Source organism: Myzus persicae, unplaced genomic scaffold, assembly GCF_001856785.1.
Source record: "Myzus persicae strain clone G006 unplaced genomic scaffold, MPER_G0061.0, whole genome shotgun sequence".
NCBI classification, from domain to species: domain Eukaryota; kingdom Metazoa; phylum Arthropoda; class Insecta; order Hemiptera; family Aphididae; genus Myzus; species Myzus persicae.
This window is the reverse complement of record NW_019101568.1, coordinates 904,291-927,562: the sequence shown is the minus strand read 5'-3', so window position 1 is coordinate 927,562 and position 23,272 is coordinate 904,291. Positions and strand designations below refer to the sequence as shown.

The 23,272-nt window shown below is 29.4% G+C and overlaps 1 protein-coding gene across 4 annotated transcripts in view; it reads left to right on the top strand.

Moving 5' to 3' along the window:
* Positions 1–21,728, top strand: part of LOC111029539 (protein FAM102A) — a 31,337-nt gene extending 9,609 nt beyond the window's left edge. The window contains exons 3-10 of one of the 4 annotated variants that reach the window (XM_022308561.1): positions 10,742–10,862; positions 10,936–11,129; positions 11,326–11,447; positions 12,800–13,043; positions 15,637–15,813; positions 18,672–18,940; positions 20,028–20,184; positions 20,254–21,728. In XM_022308561.1, coding sequence (XP_022164253.1) covers positions 10,742–10,862; positions 10,936–11,129; positions 11,326–11,447; positions 12,800–13,043; positions 15,637–15,813; positions 18,672–18,940; positions 20,028–20,146 — 1,246 coding nt within the window. In that variant the 3' untranslated portion in view covers positions 20,147–20,184; positions 20,254–21,728. Of the gene's footprint in view, positions 1–10,741; positions 10,863–10,935; positions 11,130–11,325; positions 11,448–12,799; positions 13,044–13,673; positions 13,989–15,636; positions 15,814–18,671; positions 18,941–20,027; positions 20,185–20,253 lie in introns of those variants that run through there. The other 3 variants (XM_022308559.1, XM_022308562.1, XM_022308560.1) reach the window with 3 other exon arrangements.
* Positions 21,729–23,272: the final 1,544 nt, after the last annotated feature.

Here is a 23,272-nt window from a genome sequence, read left to right as displayed (position 1 = left end):
AAATTGGTTTTACAAAAATATAAACTATATTATGTGATGTTGGATCTAGTATTTACTAGTATTATCTAGTATTTAGCTCACAAAGTTCAACAGCTCATACACCACTCGTTGGAATTTTGATTTTTATACGTCAAAATTTTTAGAAAAATGATCTACTTAATAATTCACAGTTGAAAAGGAGGGTTCTCATTTGTATCTCCACAGGATACTCCCTAAGTTGTTTAAAAATTTCAAGAATTTGAAAATATTGCCTTTAAAGTATACCTACAAATACCAAAAATCAGATTTTAAATAACTGCATTATTGAAATATGAGAAAAGGGGGGAGGGGCCATCATGAAAGAGCATGCTAACAATCAAATTATATACAGAGTGATTTTTAACTATAATTTCTCAGTCAATTGTTGTGTTTTTAAAAAAAATTGTAAAGAAAAATGTATATTTAATTACAAATACTTACAAAATTGATTTTTTTTTTTATTATTGATAATTAGTTTCCAAAACTATGACCCTATACTGAAGATACCTAATTTAAATTATATAATAATTATTAACTTTTTTTTATATAAAAGCACAATAATTGAATAATATACCGGATAAACAAGTATTCACTTTATAATAAATACGTTGAATTTAATATTAGATTTACAAATATATATTCGCATGCGGGATAGATATTTAATATTATGTCAGAAGATCACAAAATGTTATAAGGATATATAATATTAATATAGTATAGAGGCGCCGACGAGGCGTTTGCAGTCATAAATAATAGCTTTCATGTTCAGCGTATGAGATTAATCAAACCCATTTCCTATTATTTTTAAATGCCTAACACCTTTTTATTTAGTTCTATATTGGTCTCAAAACAAAATCTAGTGCATTATTGTGTTCAGGGAGTTACAAAACGAATATAGTAGTTTCAAGGAGCTTCATTGTTAAAACAATTAATTAAAAAACAATTTGTATTAATTTGACTTGTCTTCAAATATGATTGTATCGTATTGTATAAAGTTGTTCAAAGCGGCCCCTGCACAAGGAACCTTCAAAAAATTCAACCGATACTCCAGTTAATTTTAAAGCCTCTAACATACATGACCTCACAGTTTGAAATTCTATGAAAATCTTCGTTTTCTAATCATCTAATTCTTACGTTATGAAGATTGACGAATTAAATGTACGTATATTAATACTTACGTTTTGTCACTAGGTAACGGTTTATTTATGACCAGTATGTAATACCGATGTTCATCGGTCTCTTACGGCTTTTAGATGGAACTATTGTAAACTATTTTGTCTTATTTACGGGTCCGAATTGTATACTAAATTCTGACGTTCAGTTTCATAATGCCTACACAGGTGGGTTTCAAAACCCACCTTTGTCTCAGAACGTGGATGAATAAAATAAACGGTGTTGAATTTCAAACTGTCTCCTGATATATTAGAGAGGGTTTCGGAACTGCAATATCGGTTGGATATTGTGAGGGTTACTCGTGGTTAGTATATTGATCAATTTAAGATAATATAGGGAACAAGTAAAATGAATAACAATTGTTTTTGGATTTATAGATTTTAAATTAAAATGTACAATTTTTTAGAAATAAAATATTAATACGAGTACTTAATTATCTATTATTATATGTAGGTTCCTACATAATATGATGATAATATATATTATTTAATTTTTTGTAAACTAATTGGAGTCTTGGATTTTTTTCTATTATTATACTCTGTTATTGTAATATTATCGAGTAAGCATTTGTATATTTATAAAAAAATAATAAAAAATTGTATTTTTATTAAAGAAAAATATGTTGAGAATCTATACAGTATGGTATTACAATTTATAAGTTTGATGGCAGATTAGACACATAGGACCTAATATTAACGGTCGAAATAGTAAGTCTCTCAGCAGGAGGACCGCCTGACTCGACAATTTTGCAGTTTTTTCTTTTATTTTTAAAATTTAAAGCAAGATAAAATAATGTTACATAACTAAAAAGAGAATTTTAGAACTTGATTATTTATATGTTGGTACTTTTTGGCATGTTGGTAATATTTTTCACCAATGTATGGAATGTATTAGTTTTAAAATGCTATTTTTTAATTTTTCTATGTAATTAAGTTTTTGAGGAGAAAATTGTCTTCAATCTTTGACTTTGAGGATGGTTTCTAGTAGAACATTTTGTCTGGTTGGTAGATAGGTAGGTACTTAGAAAAACTCAGTACTTTTCTTATTTAATTGGAGTATTAACAACGGAAAAATATTGGAATATTTACGCAACATTGTTTTTGTTGTTGTTAAGTATTTAATGGACAATGCAACTTTTTAGTTTTTTTTAATAAATTATGTTGATAACATTTTTGTAAAACTTGATGATGTAATAGGTACATGGTTTTTCATCTGTTTTATTTAGTTGATCGTACTACAGTTATAATATATGGAAAATTATAGTCTCGATTTTTTTGGCATTTGATTTCTGTTGCTTACATGTATTATTCATACGGAGAAAATCATTTTTCTCAAATAATTTTAATTAATGTTGTAATTGATTTTCGCCTATACGACTACATTGTATTTTATTATTTTCAATATATTTGGACTAATTTTATACTATTTATAACATGAATCTATTCACACCATTCTACAACACTTCTCATACTTATAGTCACGTGTGATATTTTGGCAACAATTAGTTCAACTTGCCGATCTAAGAAAATACTTAAAATCAAGTAAATATAATATATTATGATATGTTTATATATGATATTGGTATACTAATTACTTCCTTAGGAATTTATTCTGATCTTTGCTTATATAAGAATCGTTTCATTATATATACCGACATAATATATAATTGATTTAAAATTGAATACATCCATATGACAGTGATCTATATTCTATGACGAAGTTAGTCAAAATCTGATATTTACCAGAAACTAGCTCCCTTGGTTTTTAAAATAAATTATGTTGTTTCTAAACTGACTTATCTATTTTATTTTACCGTTTTATCACTACTATACTTACTAACCACAACAAATATTATTCTAATACATGCATTGATCCATATTCTCTATATGTATGCTATATATTTTCAGTATTTGTTTGCATTCAGACTTGAGTTAACAATCATCAGTTGATCTTTTTCTGTGCATATTATTTTCTTATTTGCATTACTTATTTTTAGCACATATTTCACCATCACAATATTTAAAAAAATATTATAACACGGTATTATATTCATATATTTTGAAGTATTATTTAATCCTTTCTTTATTTTCTGTCAACGAGCTTTAAGCTTAAAACTAATATTCATTGTTTCTTAAAATATAATTTTCGTAGGTACCTAGTTGAAGTGTTTAGCGGTCCATTTAGTAATAATTATTAGCTAACATTGTCAATGGAATCTTGAGAAAATAACCAATATTTTCTGAATATTATGTTGGCCCATTGCATATGCTTTCATGATTATATACCATATAGTAGTGGCATTATATAAATGTTGCAACTCGAATATAATTGCTCATGTCATAGCTGCGGTTTTATTTACTTACAAAAAAAAGTATTAGGTATGTGTGTGCATTTAGTACATTATGAAATATATTTTTATTTTCCTTAGATTTTTAAATTTAAATATTTTTATAATAGTTATTTATATAATATCTAATAAATTAGTATTTCTGCTTTTTTAAAAACCAAATTTACTCATAATAAATGTTTCCCAACTACACCAACTATTTTAACTATCTATATAAACACCTATACGATACCAATAATACCTTTACTACAAGACTATTCAGAACTAAGTGAAATCTAATCTGTACTACCTAGTGATGTTATGATTAATTTTTTTGGCTCTCCTTGCACTTATCGGTGTGTAGTCACTCATACAGTCACACGGGTATTTTTTGTTAGCCACTCCCGATCCATGTATTTAGTTGATTGTATTTTTATGGTATAGACTAGGTACACCATGTTTACTCTAAAGTATCTAGTTTGCATCGAATTTTTATCCATTCACTAAAGTAAGTATATATAATTTATATAATTATATAATATACATAGTTTTATATACATATATATAGAGAGAGAGCTACCGAAGGAGAGGCAAATACCTAAGTAATATATAGGTAGACGGAATCATAAACTATTATAATATACTCTGATCTGGGTGTGTATGTATTTACTATATAATATGTATGTAGTTCAATTGATGAAACGTACGAAACTCGGAAATTGCATATATTGACTAGGAGGTATAGGTAAACTTAATAATAATGTAAAATATATATGTTTGCATTGTGTAGATACGCGTGTGCGTCATCGATGCATACCGAAAGCAATAAAACATTATAGCTACACATAAGATAATATTAACTTTATTATAAAACTATAATAATAATAACAATAATAATAATAATCGAACAACCATTTTTGTACAATAAAGAACAGTTTCCTCGAATAAAAGAAAACACCGAAGGTTGTTGTTCTTAAAAAACGACTTTTCACGTGGCAAATTTTAAACGTTGATCGTGTATTGATGTACTTAGGTATACAATTTGTGTTTTATTTTGTTAAGTAACCACTAAGGGCGTATATTATATATAAAAATACATCATAACGATATTATACTTTTATAACACGATTCAAATCTTAGAGGAACATCGATAATAAATAATAATAATTGTTCTCGTCCGTTAAAATTCATCCGTTTTTTGGGAATATCTAGTAGCTTACTACCGTAAGCTATCCGTAAGCTATTGTGGCGAAAAAATTGGTCGAACTATAGTGTCTAATATGTTCTGTATATATAATTAGAGCATAATATTACTTTACGCGCAGGTAATGTGTTTGATGCGTACATTCTAAATAACTATTGCTTTTCATTATAATACTAATACTATGTACTCGTACCTACGTGTTGAAATACAGTATAGTATTATTTCGTTCATAACTATTTGACAGTTTTTATTTTTATCCATAGGTTGTTTATACGTATATACGTAATTATTTTCTCATCATTGTTGCAAGTGCAATATTCGCCACTTACAACTTGAGCTTAATATTATTTTGTAAATTATTTCTTATTAATTATCACTGGTTATAAAAAAAACACATGTTTATTGAACCATGGTTGAAATTAATTATAATATAACCGGATAAATTTAAGTCATTACGTGATCGATTTTATTATTTAATCAACATATTTAAATGTATTGCTTTTAATGGTAATAATTGATTTTTAAATACCGATGACTTGCAGCGTCTATATGTTCGACTATACATAATAGATATGAATTTCCTCCCTTCAATGACCATCTAAATCAATACGAGTCCAATGATTCGATAGTGTAGTTTATACCTATAACAGATATTTTATATGTTTTTGACTTAAATGATATGGTTTATATCATTATTTTATTACTTATACTTCACGTCTGTGCGTCGTGTTTATAAATGAAATGATATAAATGGACTGGGATGCAAAGATCTTTTGTAGAACAATGATTTTTATTTGTTATAAATACTGTACATGGTATCAGTTACGAAACAAACAAGACAATACATTATATTATAGTTACCTATATCTAGATATAATATGAGCTTCGTAACGATGATACTCATACATACATTTACCTACAATAACTTATAATTTATGTGTTAGTACTTACACCATACTATCATATAATATATTGTTTTTTTAAAAAAATATTTAGTCAAATCTGAACCTTGGATGGATCTGCTGCTTTCACGTAGGCATCGGATAACATAATCCTTTTACTCTAATGTTTTATTCAGATCGTACATCTGCAGTGATGGTTGTGTAGTATATAGCATTATAGCATATATTATAGTTTAACACTTTAGTTGAAACAATACCACGCTTAACACAGTAATCATTTCAATTGTCCTTGGTGATGGTTTGGTAGGTTGGTTTCGTTTTTATATATCAGACGAAAAAAAAAATTAATATATAATAATATAATTTGTAAAAATGGCATTGACCACGATGCATAATTAGGTGTAGAATACCACTGCTTACTTCTATATTTACTATGTACTTGTAGGTACTACAATATAATACTACTACTTTTATTGTGGCATAAACTTACGTTTGCTGATACGGCGCGTAGCCTACACGCCTGTAACCTAACTAGAACTAATACATTTGTAACGCTTGGGGGGAAAAAAATCTGTACAAACAAAAATTAGATTTCGTTCAATATAATAAACCTACTCCGAAGGGCCGGACACAAAACGTTATCATTATAATAATGTCATGGATATTACTAATAAGTAATAACAGACGAAATCGCCATAGTGATTTTTTCCAATAACACGATAATAATGCTGTACTATTGTTAAATGTTTATACTGATTTTCATTGTAAGGATTCGTAATTTGATTTATATCCGCGTGTGTTCAATTATGTTTAGATTATAGGTTTACCCATTTATAACGAGATAATAATGTAGGTATTATTGATTAAATGTAAAAATACTGTAGCAATAAAGATTTACACGACGGTTGTCATTTAACACTGCTACAATACTGTATAATAATAAACATATAGTTATATACGAGAGTATATTATATATATTATATATATGATATAATATGCTACTCTCCTTGCCGTCGACGCATTTGCTCGAAACCGAAATCGTAAAATCATTTATTATTATGACAAGTTAGTGTGTTGTATTATATTAACGGGGGTGGTAACATTGCGTCCGTACCACGGTCTTAGAAGATAAGGTCAGGACTCTTTACTCATCATTGTGTCTGCTTACAGAGGACATTTTAGTACCTACTTATTTAATCCGCTATTTTCGTAGCGCCTCTCTTCCAACTTTCTGAATTTTACTATTTACCAACTTCTTACCATCACTCATTGAGTAGTGGAATGATTGCTGGTTGGCAAAATTGTTAAAAATTAAAAAACCAAAATCTGGTTACCAAGACACCGTCACCAATTAATAACTAATTAAAAGTAAGTTAGTAAATAAATGAATAAATTGATGATAATGATTTACTTTAATAATTAACCATATTATATATTTTATAATTTTAGTATTTACAGACATATTTACAGTTTAAGTTGGGCACCTACCGTCTATGTACTACCTATTTAGAATATAACTGCAATTTTTTTTTATTGCGATTCAATTTTTTAATTTTATGATTTAATTGTCGGGGAAACTGTCTCATACTCATACGTATATATAACTAAAAAAGAAATTATAACTGGCATGTGTAGCACATAGGAAACTTTATTTATGTTCACTCAATATCTCTTCTAAAATCAAGTCAAAAACATAAGGTGAATTACAATATTTTTCAAATTTTTATTTAATATTTTTGATTAAATAGTAGAAAGTTATATTTGTATTAATCGTCCGAGGGTTTTCAGATTAACTAAAGCTGCTTGAATTTACTGTGAATGTCCTTGATGATATATAAATTATGTCTTATAAACTTGACAGTCTTCTGTATAATACATCAATTGTTTACATAAATAACCTGAAATATCATTTGAATCATAGATTTAGTTGAAATTTAACCAATGCAAACAGTGAGTATAGTAGTGTAATACTAATACTATTTGTAAAAAAATGTATTAATGTTTGATGTATATAATATTTTTAAGTTGGTATGTTATTATTTTATGTATAATAAATCAATAGTTTTCTTAATTATTGAAGTAGGTACTTATTATACCAAAACTACCTATTGTAGAAAGCTAATAAACAAAAATATTTTTAAAAAAAATTCTTACTATTTATCCTCACAAATAATTTATAATATACTCGATGGTGGTATTTTTATATTATGTTACTTACCTGTTAAATAATATATTAAACAATCAACAATTTCTGCTTTAGCATAGTCATGTTCAACTACATCCACAAATTCGCAATTTTTTTCTTCAATAATGCAGTTATTCAAAATTTGATTTTTTGAATACACTTTAAAACCATATTTTTAAATTCTTGAAATATCTTGTACTTACTACTTAAAGAGTGTTCTGTAGAGATAGAAACTTCTATTTTTCAATTGAGAATATCCCCTTTTCAACTGTAAATTATACAGTATATCATTTTTCGGAATTTTTTTTTTTGAAGTACCTATCAGTATCAAAATTCTTACGGGTAGTTTTTGATTTCATTATTAAATGAAAAATTGGGGTGAGCATGCTTGGTGAATTACTCTGTACATGATATTTCTGTTTTCTAATTTGAATTACGATAATAATAATTTATTGTAATATTTTAATTTTAATTTTCGTTTGCCGCTAAAATATTTTAAATTTTATACATAACCTTAATAAAGTTCAGATCGAGGCGCCCGATAAAATAGCGGCAAGAAACTCAACTAAAATATCCTCTCTAAGTGACCGAATTGATTAACGTTGTTAAATAGGAAAGTGTCCTGACCTTATCTTCTAAGACCGAGGTCCGTACTATATTATACGCTGGCAGTATAATGAACAATAATTTATATCATTAACAAAACATTGATGGATCATTAATGATAAATATTTAAAAAAATATTAATCAAACTAAACAGTTTATGTCGTTTAAAGAAAGTTTGCCTAGAAGTTTGAAAATCTTTGTCGTTGCTTTACTGCACTTACGCTCGTTTAAAACCCAAGTGTACGTGGAAGACGAAATTTATGTTTTCTGTTTCGTTATTAAATTAACTATATTTTTTAGTACAAAACTTTGGAGTGCAACTTATCCATCTTTTTATTATTATTAACATTTGTCACTAATAATACCAATAATTTGATCATCTCTTAAAGTAGTCTTGTTTTCTGGAAAATGAAATTTGTTAGGTGATTGTTTTCAAGTGGAACATTTTAAACATGTCTCTAATTATTATTATTACGTAGGTATTTGCGTTGTCAGTTGGGTTTCCGTTCGATAACTGTTTGTCCCAAAGAACATCGAACAAGTGTATCCTAATATTATAATATATATTCTCTTTAGTTAATCTAATTAGAAATTGCAGTCGATTTTCAAATGAAAACTTATGCGTTTTGTTATTGTTTCGTTTGTCACCTATCGATATTGTTTTGTCTTCCAACTTATTTTAAATATTTATTGCAGAAAATTTGAATTGATACCGTTGTAAAACAAAATCCGATAACCAAAAATAGTGCGTATTATTATGTCGATTAAGTTTATCGTAGAGACATTCCTGACAAATTTCTAAGTACCTACCTATAAATGCTATTTCTTAAAATTCTCGGTCGTATAGTGCATACGATCAATATTGAATATACTCAATCTATTTTATCGATTTTTCCGTTATTATATTTAAATCTATGTACTTATTATGTTATAATAATGGTCCATATAGTGTAAGAATGAGCTGTCGTTTAAATTTGATGCATTGAAAAAAAAAAGTATCTGGAAACCGTCCAAACCGTCGAAATCCTTCCTTAGTAAACAGTTTTTTCTCGGCAAACGGTAGCCAATTTTGTTGGCGCTAAATTCCTTTCATCGTCTCCTCAACTAAAGTGTATTGCACGTATATAGGTAGAACACGTAAATATACGCATGTGCTGCCTAGGAGCCAACAAACGAGAAACATGTGTCTACCCAGTACCCGTGTACAGTTTTGCGGAATGTCTGCCGAGTGCAGGAAAGTATATGGTAGTGTTCTGTCAAACACGTTTCAAGTGACTGATTTGGAGGAAAGATGCGTGTATTTATAGTAGATGCTATATGATATAATATAAGGCGTGTGTAGTGCCGTAATATAGTGATGGACTTGTAACTAAAAAGAAAAATAGCAGATAGCTAAGTATATTATTAAGCTAAATTATATAATATAGATGCGCTTATTTTTCATAATTTATGAGTACGATAAGTACATAATATTATAAACACCTTTTTAGTTTCTTGGTTTTTTGCCTCATATACATATAGTACTTAAAATGATAGAATTATAGTGGAAAAAAATGTTATTTTCTAAATACATGCACATGTTTATACTTGTATTGAGCCGTATGCATTTGTATATTACATAGTATTTTTTTGGGAGAATTTATAATAATCGATACTAACACATTATTAAATACATATAGTATATATACATGAATGTATTACGTATACAATATTAGTATAAATATAAACATAATCGTTAAAAATAATTTAGAGATATGTATATTTATGTCGGTTAATTATTTATAGGTAAATTTAAGAGTCTTAAAAAGCATAAACATTTCTAGTGATGACTGCAAAGTCAATGATCCAATTCGCTTGCCAAATGTCTGTTTTAAAGTTTTCGCACTATCGTCTTACAAAGCAGTGGTAAAGTCTAACTGCCAAATGTCTAAAATTTACAATATCTTAAAATTAAAAAAAACTGCATAATAATACATAATAATGTACATGATTTTTTGTGTGTGCCTTGGCTTAAATATATTAGGTTATTGCAATAATACCCCCATTTTACTACGTTAAGGAATGGCAGCGTAAAGGGACGAACTATTCTTAATCTGGACTGTAGTCCGTAGTCTGTAGTCTGTACCCTTACGCTTCCATTTTACATTGTTTAATAACAAAATAGGTAGGCCTTTATGCAATAACCTACCTAATATATTTAAGTCATGGTGTGTGCATTATATTTCTTTCCGTTGTCAATTATCTGCCTAATTACAATAATATATATACTATACATACGTACCAATATTTTTGTTTGTACTGAGTCCCGTGCGTGTGATGTGTTACAGAGAGGAGGTTCGAGATCATACGGTCCGGTGGGGTGCTAAATTTGAGTTCGTCTGTAAGATGAGCGCCAACGCGTCCACCGGAATATTGGACCCGTGCAACCTTCGGATATCTGTCCGCAAAGTATAACATACTCATGGATGCAGAAATATCGTTTTGACAGTAAACAAAGATTTTAATCGCTCGTGTCTTACAGGAATTAAAAGGCGGTCGCAGCTTCCAAAAACTCGGTTTCACCGACGTTAATTTGGCTGAATTGGCTGGAGCTGGGTTGAGTTCGAGGCGTTGTCTGCTGGAAGGGTACGACACCCGGCACCATCGACAGGACAATTCGATGCTCCGGATATCCGTGTCTATGAACATGTTAGCTGGAGACATATTGTTCAAAGTGTAAGTAGAAATTACGTTTACCGTTTTAAGTTTATATGTTTACAGTATGTATTCCACTATATATTTTGTAAGTGCTTAGTTAATTTACCATTTATATAGTGCTCGGGTATTTATTGAATGAGTACAAGTTTTTGGTCTCCAACGTATTTATCTTGTACAAGACTATTATTGGAAAAATATTTTCGATTTTCCGCAGGCCAACGTCCGCCTTAAATCAAAAACCCACTACCAACGGTGATATCCCACAACGCGAAGATACCGAATACCCGAGCAGCGGATTCGGCAGTCTGCCGAATACACGATCGTTGTTTCCATCAGGTATAAGTATACACCATGTAGCATACACAGATACACGTAGATGGCCGCCAATTGATGACTTTAACCTTCTATAAACTAATACGTATCTATAAATCTATAAGATCTAATCGGTCTAGACGCTTATATAACATTATAAATATTTTTTATAAAAGTAATTCAAATGAGTTTTCGCTGTTATTTGGTTGATTTGAATTATTTTTTAAACTACGGAAACAATATATAATACAATATATTATGATAATGGAGGCATGACATTATATAGGTACATCTGAAATGCCTCAGTGGGAGGAAACTGATTTCATACTACGAGTTTTTTGACATATTTTTATTTGTCTCCAACTAACGATGCGTTATTCTTATACAACGATTAAATTACGTGGGTAGTTGAATATCGATTTCGTGTTTTTTTCACTTTTGAATTTTTAATTTGTGTACGAAAATAATATTATTTATACTTATAAATGATGTATATATAGAGTTAAATGTGACTTGTTGACCTACTTCCAAAATGCCCTATAAATTTTAGTTACTTTATACATACAAATCCTGGTCGTCTCTCTATAGTTCCACTTCGCTGTTTAATAGGTTTGCCTAGGTTCTTAAAGACTAGAATAATACCATGGAAAACAAGAGATCGCATTATTAACCAACATTATACAATAATAATTATGTGATCCAAGATATCCCTGATCTCATTATGATAATGGAATTCTATTTAACTACTTTTTTAAATGCATTTCGACTTTCGCTAAAAGTATAATATAAGAAACTATGTCGTATAATTAAATTATCTTCTAAAAATGTTTAGACTGTTTTTCTTTAATAGCATTATTATGAAATGAAAACTTTTTCTGTAGAGGACAAAACATAACTATTAATTACTATTTTATTCATTTTGATGAAAACAATAAAATGTGGATAACAGTTATTAGTATATCATTTTAAGAGTTGACCTTTTAAAGCGGTAGATATTAATGATTTTTTCAAATGTAAAAAGCAATTAATTTCAACGCAATAATAAGCGTGTTTTGTAATTACAAAAAAAAATTGATACCACACAAATTGTTTTAATTGAATTTGCTTAATATACGGTTTTCTGCGCTTCAAAAACCACACGGGACGTCAAATCAAACGTTTTTATTCTTTGAAATACAATATGATGAGTAGGTACCCACATTTTATCGTATAGTAATAACTTATAATACATAATACACCTCAGCGGTCTTGCCGAATAAAGTAATATCAACCTAACCTTGTGCTTATTGTTGGTTATCCGCGGTGAATGGGCCGTGTATTCGCAGCTGATCTGTGATATATTATTATGATACCGGATATAAAACATATGTTTGCAGACATTCCATCCATGAGTGGTTTAGAGAAACATGATGCCGTGTCTGAGTCGAATCAAAATCATTCGGAACAATTAGAAGACGATGGGATGGTGATGGTGCACGACAACACCGCCGCGCCCACGGCCACTAACCACTTGACCGGTTCGAGTGGACATTCCCGTAACTCATCGAACACCAGCAAAGGCTCTAGTTCTCACAACTCTCATTCGAGACACAGCAGTTCCGGTGACAGCGGGCACGTCCGGTAATATAATAATTATTATGCTGAATAAAATAATTCAATATCCTTGTACAGCGGTCGGATACCTATTGCGTTGTTCGATATAAATTTATAATATACGTACTAGTGTACTACTATTATACCACGTACACTTCAGTTAGTATACTATGAATTATGTATACGTTTGTATTATATTGTTATGGTGCGGTGTTATCACTTATTAGTTATTTGAATGAGTGCATTTAAAAAGTATTTTTGCAGCCGAATGAAATGTATAAAACTAACGCACCTATACTTATATCGCTATCTATAAACCGCGGTCTCGTAAAAATTGATACATTCGTTTTTCGTTCCGTTCGGACAGTATTCAAATTATACAGGTATATTATATTATGGGGAGGAATAGAATCTGCGTAGAATTCCGTCCGCTAACCGCCGCAGAGCTGTTTTTTTCTTATCGTATATTATATTATGACTAGTTTATTGTAGACATAACAGTAATGTTCGGAAATAAGTATATTACATTATTACTTATATATTGTGTTCGAATACTGATGACTAATATAGTTTATAAGTATTTAATAATTACTACGTACCTACTCGAATGTCTAAATCGCGATGTACCTATCTACTATTGTGATATACCTACATCAGGTCGCCGTCCTGGCCCGTGTGGTCGCCTAGTCTGTTGCCGCCTCCGGCCACGCCGCCACCGTCACCGCCGCATCAACAGCACCCGCAGCAGCCTCCCACTACGCCCCTGTGGAGCAGCCCCCGGTCCAGATTCTGGTCGCTCCGGCAGGCCAAACATCAGCAAGCGTCGCCTCAAGTGTGTACCCACCAGGACGCGTTCCGGACACCGGACAACAAGCACGGCGGAGGGTTCCGGTTCCCGCCGTGGTCCGGACCGTCGCCCCGGACCAATTCGTCGCCTGGCCTGTTGCCCCCAACCCCAGATTCCCCTAATAGGTAACGATCCTCCTGCCGTCACGGCACCCTCGAGCTACGCCACCCGCTGTCTTTTTCTTGAGATAACACGCTTCAGCCTTCACTTTAACTACCTTCGTATATTACCTCTCATCATCGTCGGTACGGACTTACCTGTTTATAGCATATATATTTTCACGTGGACTTCCGTTTATGTATTCTTATATTGTTGCAATAATTTTAATTACATTTTATGTACACCCATACATAATATGTAACACGGGATATGTGTTTCTGGCGTTGAGATGTTCGATTTTTTGCACTGACGGATTTTGTTTTTGGTAACGTGTTTATTTAAAAATTTAACTATATTATGTATCATACTTGAACTATATTTTAATGATTTTGTAAATACACTGGAAATGTTTCTGATTACCCAACTTACGATAACCTGGTTAGTATGGTTATACAAAACTGTTGATTATTAATATTCAAACTTGAGTTTAGACGACCGTAGTTGGTATTATAGAAAACTATTTTATAAGATATAGCTGGCAGCCGCTACTATTACATCACGGTGTTAACTAAACATTAAAATATTAAATGTTCACAAATAATAAACAATTGTTTCAATAATCAATGTTTTGCGAATTACAATAATAATAATTTCAGAAGAAAAAAATAGTAGTTATCGTTTAAAAAAGTATCTAAAAAGCACAAAATATATTGCCTATAAAGTCGAATATTTTTTAGGTAATAATATATTGGTTAGAGAAGAAAATATGTTAAGAAATTGTACCATAAATCGGGAGGTTTTTACATTTTTTTCTCCCGTGATCTCTGATTTTGTTCAGCAATAAACCGATGTAAAATTTAAATTTAATCGCTCAATTCCTTCCCTGCGCATCACGGATGTTGTTGATTTTAATAAAATATAATATACAAGATATGTTTAGTCATGATAGTCGTTAATACTTTGTTAGGTATTATATATATTTATATATTATTATATTTTGTCTGCGTATGTTTGTTAAAAAAAAAATATGTATAAACATAAATTGACGAGCTTTGACTGCATTATAACAGTTAAAATGTATACCTATACATAATACATATAATATGTAAGTTCTATGTCTTAGTTTTTCCGAGGTATATAACGTATGTGTAAAGTATGTCACGCAATTACGTCGAAGAGTATAGAAAAATATGACTCGTTTATTTTTATATGTAGGTATTCATTATGAGATTTATTTTTTGACTGACCTACTCAAAAATAGACCTTATCGCTATCCAAATGTCATAAATCTGTTTAAAATTTAAATTTCGAGTTATGAATATTGTATGATAATAAGATGCATATGCACAATATACCCAAATTGTAAAAATGTTTAAAAAAAAATGTAAAAGTATTAATTTGAATCAGATTTACAATATTATATTTGTATTGTGATGGATTATCTCGATATATTAATTCCGCGCTGTGCAGCGTATACGATAATGTGTGTAATTTATGCTTACAAACGATTTTAAGACTAAGGAGTGGGTGTTTGGGGAGGGGTGGAGGGTTCTTTAGCTCTATAAGAGGTTTTGAGTTACGTACCTTTAAGTCCTACTTAATATTATATACATAATCTAAATGCACTTAACTCTTGTACATCGTCCTGTTTGTGTGTGTGTTGTGCGTGTTCAGGAACAGTTGTATGCACCACCGCAAATTGCTGTTGGAAAGCACAACTGCGGGTGGTTGCGGCGCGGTGCTACCGGGCCTGCTCAACATGAACTCGCTTCAAAAGCTTCCGGAACTGGACAAATCGCTCAGCACTTCTGACACCTTAGTGTCGTCTCCATTCAGGCGGCCGAGCCAAATGTTAGTTGGTTGGCGTTTGTGTGTGTGCTCGTGTGTGTGCTCGCATGCATGAGATGTGTCTATACGTCATATTATATACTTGCACTCGTTTGTGTCGTTTTTACAGCTTGTGTCGCTACTGAGTTTAAACGTTCGACTTTTCTTCGTTTCGATATGATAATATTGCATGGATATTCTTTTGTTTTCCATCTTTTCGATGATTCGAAATAATACACAGTACCTATATGTACAATAATATTTACTTATAGCGTGGCTTCAGTTATATGTATATTCGTATTATATACATATTTTCTAAGTAGCTTATTGTGATTTTGAAAATTATATTTTGTATGTAATGAAGTATTTATAATACTCCATTTTAATAAAAAAAAGTTAAATTTTTTTCTATTTTAATTAGTTGTGAAGGCTATTTTTTGTTTTTAATGATAACTTATTTTTAATTGTAGAATCTGGTGCAGAATAGTTTTCTATGACTTTTGATGTACCTTTATCAAATTGAAATATTAAGAGGACGTGATACCCGCATGTGTTGTCTCCGTCTTACAAGTGCGTACCATAGCAAATTTTACGCTCAGCAGAACACGTGTAGCTCCGTTAGTTTAAAAATTAGTGCGAATTGACCTCTGATAAAATCTAAAGGTAAGATTATTATCTTGTCAACCTCATAGGTTTTTTATTATATTTTAATTTTAACGCGAGTTATGAGTATTTTAAAATTGTAAATTTTTTATACATCTTAAAATACTCATAACTCGCGTTAAAATTAAAATATAATAAAAAACCTATGAGGTTGACTAGATAATAATCTTACCTTTAGATTTTATCAGAGGTCAATTCGCACTAATTTTTAAACCAACGGAGCTACACGTGTTCTGCTGAGCGTAAAATTTGCCATGTTATGCACTTGTAAGACGGAGACAACACATGCGGGTATCACATCCTCTTAAATAATTCGTTTTGGATATATTTCGGCCCTTATCATTTTACTGCATTAATCAACATTTTAAATGCATATTAAAATTAAAAAAAAACTTAAAAAACCATTTATTCAATATTCATACATGACATTTGTTAGAAAAGTATTCTGATTCTAATTGTGAAGCAAAAAATATAGGTTGTTATTAAAACTGTATGGAAATATTGTGTTTTAAAATCACAGCAATTGACTTCGAAATTTTGGTGTAGCCGTGTAATTAGATCATCATGTATATATTATGTCGTATGTACAATGTACATATAAATATGTGGTGACTTAATTACTGTTTTTGTTAACATTTTTTTTATAATATGAGTTTAGTCGACGAGAATATAATATGCAGTATAATATTATAATGACTCCGAGAAATACCTATGTTAATATGTTATCTTCTTATCGGCATTATTAAAAACAATTCATTTGTAAAGTGCAAAAAATTTAATCGGGATTTAGATAAACTTATCGAAACTGTGAATATTTAATTTAGTTTAATTTTTTACTTTTACCTGATTTCTTAAAATTTGAGTTAATCCGTTGGATATGGACATCGACACGATTAATGGACTATAAAAAAACTGTTTATTTTTCTGTAAGTTTTTTTTTAACATTTTGTTTACATAACCGTTACGGAGTATTTACTACAGAGGTCTCAGAAAATGTGTGAATATATGATGCTTACATAATAGACTTGAAAATGTTTTAGTGCTTAACATTCATGTTGCATGGAATTAATCATCCTCAAAGCGCTTATTGTTTTTTATTGCATGAATTATTATTAATATTATTTTGCTTTTACGTTTTATACTCATACTTACAGAATGCAGTGTTTTTCGAAAATTATTAATGATACTATAATAGTATTATGTATTCCCTTCGTCTCCTGCGCTGCTGCATATTTACGGGGCAAAGTTTTTCGAAAATTATCGATTTTAATCATTTTACGCAGTCGTAAATTTACTAAAAATAAAATAAAACTCATAAAGTCGTAACATTTATAATTCATGATGGTGCCGTTCCTCTGTTCGCCGCTGTTAATAATAATACTAATAATATATTGTTTCTCTCGCTTCTCGACGCAATAATTAAATTTCAGTTTAATATCTTAAGAGTATAATAATGTGATATATTTCAGCTGCATCAAGTTTCTCATATTGGGCATAATAATAATATGGTGACATTTAACGATCTTTATTCACGCGTGTCTCGCTTTTCAGCACCCCTAGCTGACGCATTACACTCATATCACTTCATATTATCATGTTATAATACTTAATATAAGTAGGAATATTATATTATGTATCGCTTTGCACCCCATGTATTGCGCCAAATATATACATATTTATTATATACGGAGTGTTCTAAATTGTGTGCGTCAAAAACTGGTATGGATTGTGTTCATTTGCGGCCAAGCTCTCTTCCTAGAGTGCGGTCTTTTGTCTTATATCTGTACAAGTGAGACAGTGAGGATTAATTACATTTGAAAAAATTTACTTTCAGAAAATTTCCTAAATTCAATAATTTTAAATAAAATCTAAACTCGTACATTTTTAGTACAGACGTGTAAAAATGAACCTGTCTAATAAAATAGTAAAATATAATGAGTAAAAATTTTTTTTTAAATTTTTTTATCGAAACTTTCCATCAATGTTATTATTGTTAAAGCATACAAAATTTGAAACCCTCTGTATATATTATACATGAATCATGTTATATATAATATGATATATTTTATATATGTAACATGATATATAAAATATGCTTGCATGCCTCATATATATATTTATACCGTTAGGTAAATTATTACGATGTTCTGTTTTACATACACTGTTCGTTCTTCGTGATATGTATTTCTGATCGTTTTGTCTCCGCGTGTCCCTTTCAGCCTAACTGCTAGCGGCACGGCCATATCTGCGTCCCAAGCATCGCCCGTGCTCAGCGGTGTCGAGACCGGTTCGTTGGATCGCGGCAAAGCTGCCCTAGAGCGGCGTAACAAGAAGTCGGCCGCGACGGGTGGCAGTGTCACCGACGATAGCTGCGCTAAGGTCACCGGGCGCGTGGAGGTGACCAGGGTCAACCCGGATAGTCTCATTGACCAGCTGCTCAGGGCCACCAATCTGGATGACCATTCGGCTGACGAGGACAGCAAGCACAGTAAGTTAAATGTTTATATATTAATTATATTCCGTTATTGTCATCGCCGTCGTTTTTGTTGTTATTGTCGTCGTTACTCATCAGCAGAATTTCGAAAGGCACTTACTCTGGAAATACAAGTTACTTTAAATTTTAAATACCTACTAAAAATATTACTATATCATTTTTTCTTTTTACTTACGCGAGGTTATCACATGATAAATAATTTTAAAAAACATATTGCTTATTAAAAAAAAAACTATTGTAAGTACGGTGGTTATATCTGATAATTCAATAAAATTAAGTCTAAAAAACCATACTAAAAAAGTCTGTTCTAGAAATTTTTTCAATTTTGAAGAAATACATTTTTTCATTTACTATTGTTTCAAATGTAACAAAGAGTGGCATTTTCTTCACACTTACAGATTCAGTGCTTCAGACTCACATTTAAAAATAAATTGAAAATTGAAAAATGAGCATTGTACTATACTTAATTTGTTTTCTTTTTATTGAATATTTTGATGTTAAAGACATTTTTTTATATAAATACTTAACGATATCCATTGCTTTCAGATTACATTTATTTTATGCAACTTATCATTATTTTTATTTGGTTTTTGTAGTATTGAATGACATTTAGCTATTTGCTATAATTTATACAACTTAAAAAATATACGAATAAATTAACAACTAATGGAAAAAAAAACTATCAAATTTATGAATATATAACTTCAATATATTGTTAATACGTACATTAAAATACTCAACACAAAATATTAATATTAAATTTGAAATTGTAAACATAAACTTATATTATCAAAAACAATAACTATAAGTGTTTTACTTATAAAACCATACAAATCCGAAATATCTTAAGGTGTATTCAGTATTGTACTTTCTATAATATTAATTTTGTATATGCTATTAAGCTCAAAGAAAGTCTTATTTGTACATATTAAATTACTAGCTGTTGCTGATTCATAACTTTAAATCTACTTGAGTTCCCTCAGTGGGGCCGGTATACATTTATGAAATTCAAATTCAAATTCAAATTAAATTAATTAATAATAATATTGTATCTCATATGTTTATTTTTTTGGTTTCATAGGATCGGGGCTACAGTTGTTCATTGCCAAAGATGGTACAACCACACTCGGCAGTCAGGACGTCAAGTGTCACATGTCTAACAGTCTGTTTAAACAGGTGGTGATGGAAGACAATAGATAACGCCCAAAGTGTGTAAATCTAAGATTATGTTCTATTTAGTAAGTCAAATAAAACTAATAATACAATAGTACACATTTATAATCCAAATTTTTATTTTATTTTTACAGAGTATTCACGAGCTTAATGCTTTTTTTGTTTTATGAAAAAGCTTAATTTGACTGAACACCTTATACGTTTCTGTTGTGGTGCTGCTGCTTTCCATTCATCGTACGGAACATGCATTGCCCCTAATAGTCATATTACAGATCTACTGTCGTCAAAGGTCTCTGTCGATGTTGTTATCTATTTGTCCGACCAACAAAGTTTTATATATTTATTATACACACATCCAAATTATATAACAATTCAATTTTTTTACAACATTAATATATATTAATTTATATATTATATAATGTTTAATGTTAAGTGTTGCTCTCCTCATGTGATGACGTACATTACCAAACCGTGAAACTAATATTGTTAATTATATATTTTGGTGTTTGGATTATGTTGATCCTTATGTAGCTTGTTATCAAGAATTCTTATATTTTTTATCTCTCCACGTATCATTGTGTCATGAAACAGCAATGTATTCGAGTATTCGACAGTCCATCGTGTAATGAACGATTAAGTCACAAAACAATGTTCCTATAAAGTCATAGAGGTGCACAATGACATTAGTGTTGACATCTGTTATCAAGTATATATGTTTTGAATATATTTAGTTAATAAAAAAGTGAAATATATTATGATATCTGAACTGTTGTGCTTTCATTGCACGCCGCAAGTATTTCAATCGTTTTCGTCCAATGATCTTTGCTATGGGACAATTAAGGCTCCCTATATAAACCTCGTCAATTTGGAAACGATATTCATTTCATCGTCATATATATTTATATTAATTTTTTTTTGTCATTGTTATAAACAACACCATTGATCTCTCTCAGATAAATTAACCTGTGAAACATCCAGTCACATCATTATTTACGCACCGCATATTATATTGTAATACGTAAGCATTATCTTGTATTATTATTTATTTATTGTTTTTTTATTTTTAAATGGTTTGAAAGCCGCTTTGTCGCACTGAAAATTAAAAGATGATTTGGTCAATTGTATTAAAACAATTTAAGATTATTTTTTTTTTGACAATTTTATTATATCTTTTTCTTGTGTTATTATTATTATTATTATTTTCTGTTTGTTGTGCTCAAAATGGACTATACGACTTGAAATAATCATTGTTGTTATTTACTTATAATATACATTATTATTATTTTATTATATTTTTTTTGTCATCTTGAATTGTTATAATTAATAGATGTTTGTTTTATTTATAAACAATAATAACTATAGTTAGGCATCTAATCAATTTTGTATTATTACATAACTACTATGTGCGCAACTAGTCATTCACACATTAAATACAATACGTATGATAAAAGAAAGAAATGAATTGTTTGATATTAAAAAAAAAAAGATTAAATATAATACATTTTTTCATGTTATTCAATACTAGTAAAGCAGACATATTTGTTTTGGTGCATTACTTTTTTTAATGTTTTGCAGTTGCTTGTAATAAAACATTTTCACAAAGTTTAAATTTTACTATTTTAAATTATATAATTTTGATAATTTCTGATCATTGTTTTATTATTACTATTATTTGTACTCAAATGTATATTACTATTGTGCTCACACGTTGTAAAAACGTGGTATTATCATAATAATAATTTTGAAATAATAATGTTGATTGTGTTAATACAACCGGTGTACCTATAAAATAATTGTTTTAAAATCAGACAGAAATTAACAAAATTTAACCACACTTATTGCAGTTTCCTCAATTATGATACATTGTTCAATATATCATTGTGTTGTAAATCTAATCGGTTTGAACGATTAAAAGTGTTATTTGTTTTTGAAAATTATTTTGTATTTTTAATGTTTTCATTATTTATGGCTTTGCTCTATTTGCATACACACCAGATGAATAACTTGTTGGACACTGGTATAATTTTTGAACAGTTTGGTAGAAACATAAAAATCAAATCATGTTTTAGTCAAAAATGTTGTATATTCATACTGGCCAATCACTGCCATTACAGTATAATCATTAATCACTCTTACAGTAATATACAAGTAGTTACACATCTGCAACAAGTGCCACCTGTTTAAGTAAAGTACATTATAACATTCAACATCTATTTAAGACAAAGATATTGTATCATTGAATTGTTGTAGGACATGAAAATTCAGACTGTAGAAGTCGCTTTGCTGTATAGTAGGTTTAGAATGTATCTCATCATTGATCAGGTAACTGTAATGGGCATGTTACATTTTAACTAAAATATGATAAATCGAAATGATTCTTATACTTATTCTTTCTACTATTTATATTATAGTAAAATAGTATAATATTATCTTAGTACAATCATTGATAAAACAATTTATTGCTAAAAACATTGTATGTAATATTAAGTATATTATAATACATTGTTGTTATTAACTTTAAGTCAATACTGATTACTGTATTACAGTAGAACAGCTTAAATATGTTCATGGTATAAATAGTATACAATTATATGTAGTTCAAATATTTTACAAATTGTATGTGTATAGAAAATAATGATGACAATAAGTTTCAAGTTCATACAATTAATATTTTTCAAATTACAACATTGTTAGAAGAAAAATTGTACTTTTGAAATTGAAGTATTGAAATCATTAGTTTTAACTACAAAATAGGTTTTGTCAAACTCTTATTTAAAAAAATGTGTGAATCTATTTTCAGGCATTTTAAATTGCCATAAATTTATTGTATGAGGAATATAATTTTTAATTTTATAATGTTACAATTTTATAATATTACAATTTTAAGATTTTTGACCAAACATAGAATATGTTATTGCACATGAACGTTTGTAGACAAAATAGCTAAAAACTCTTCAAAATATTTTGTAAATTTTATTGTGTTTGAGAAATAATAATTAAGGTAATTAGTTGAATATTTCACTTTCACACTAAGTGTAACTTCTGTCAAATTAAGTTAAAATTGATTCTATTCAATAATTATTAATTTATTCATTGTTCATGATCTATAAATCTAAATGTCTTGATAGGAATTAGGAATTACAAATAAAAACG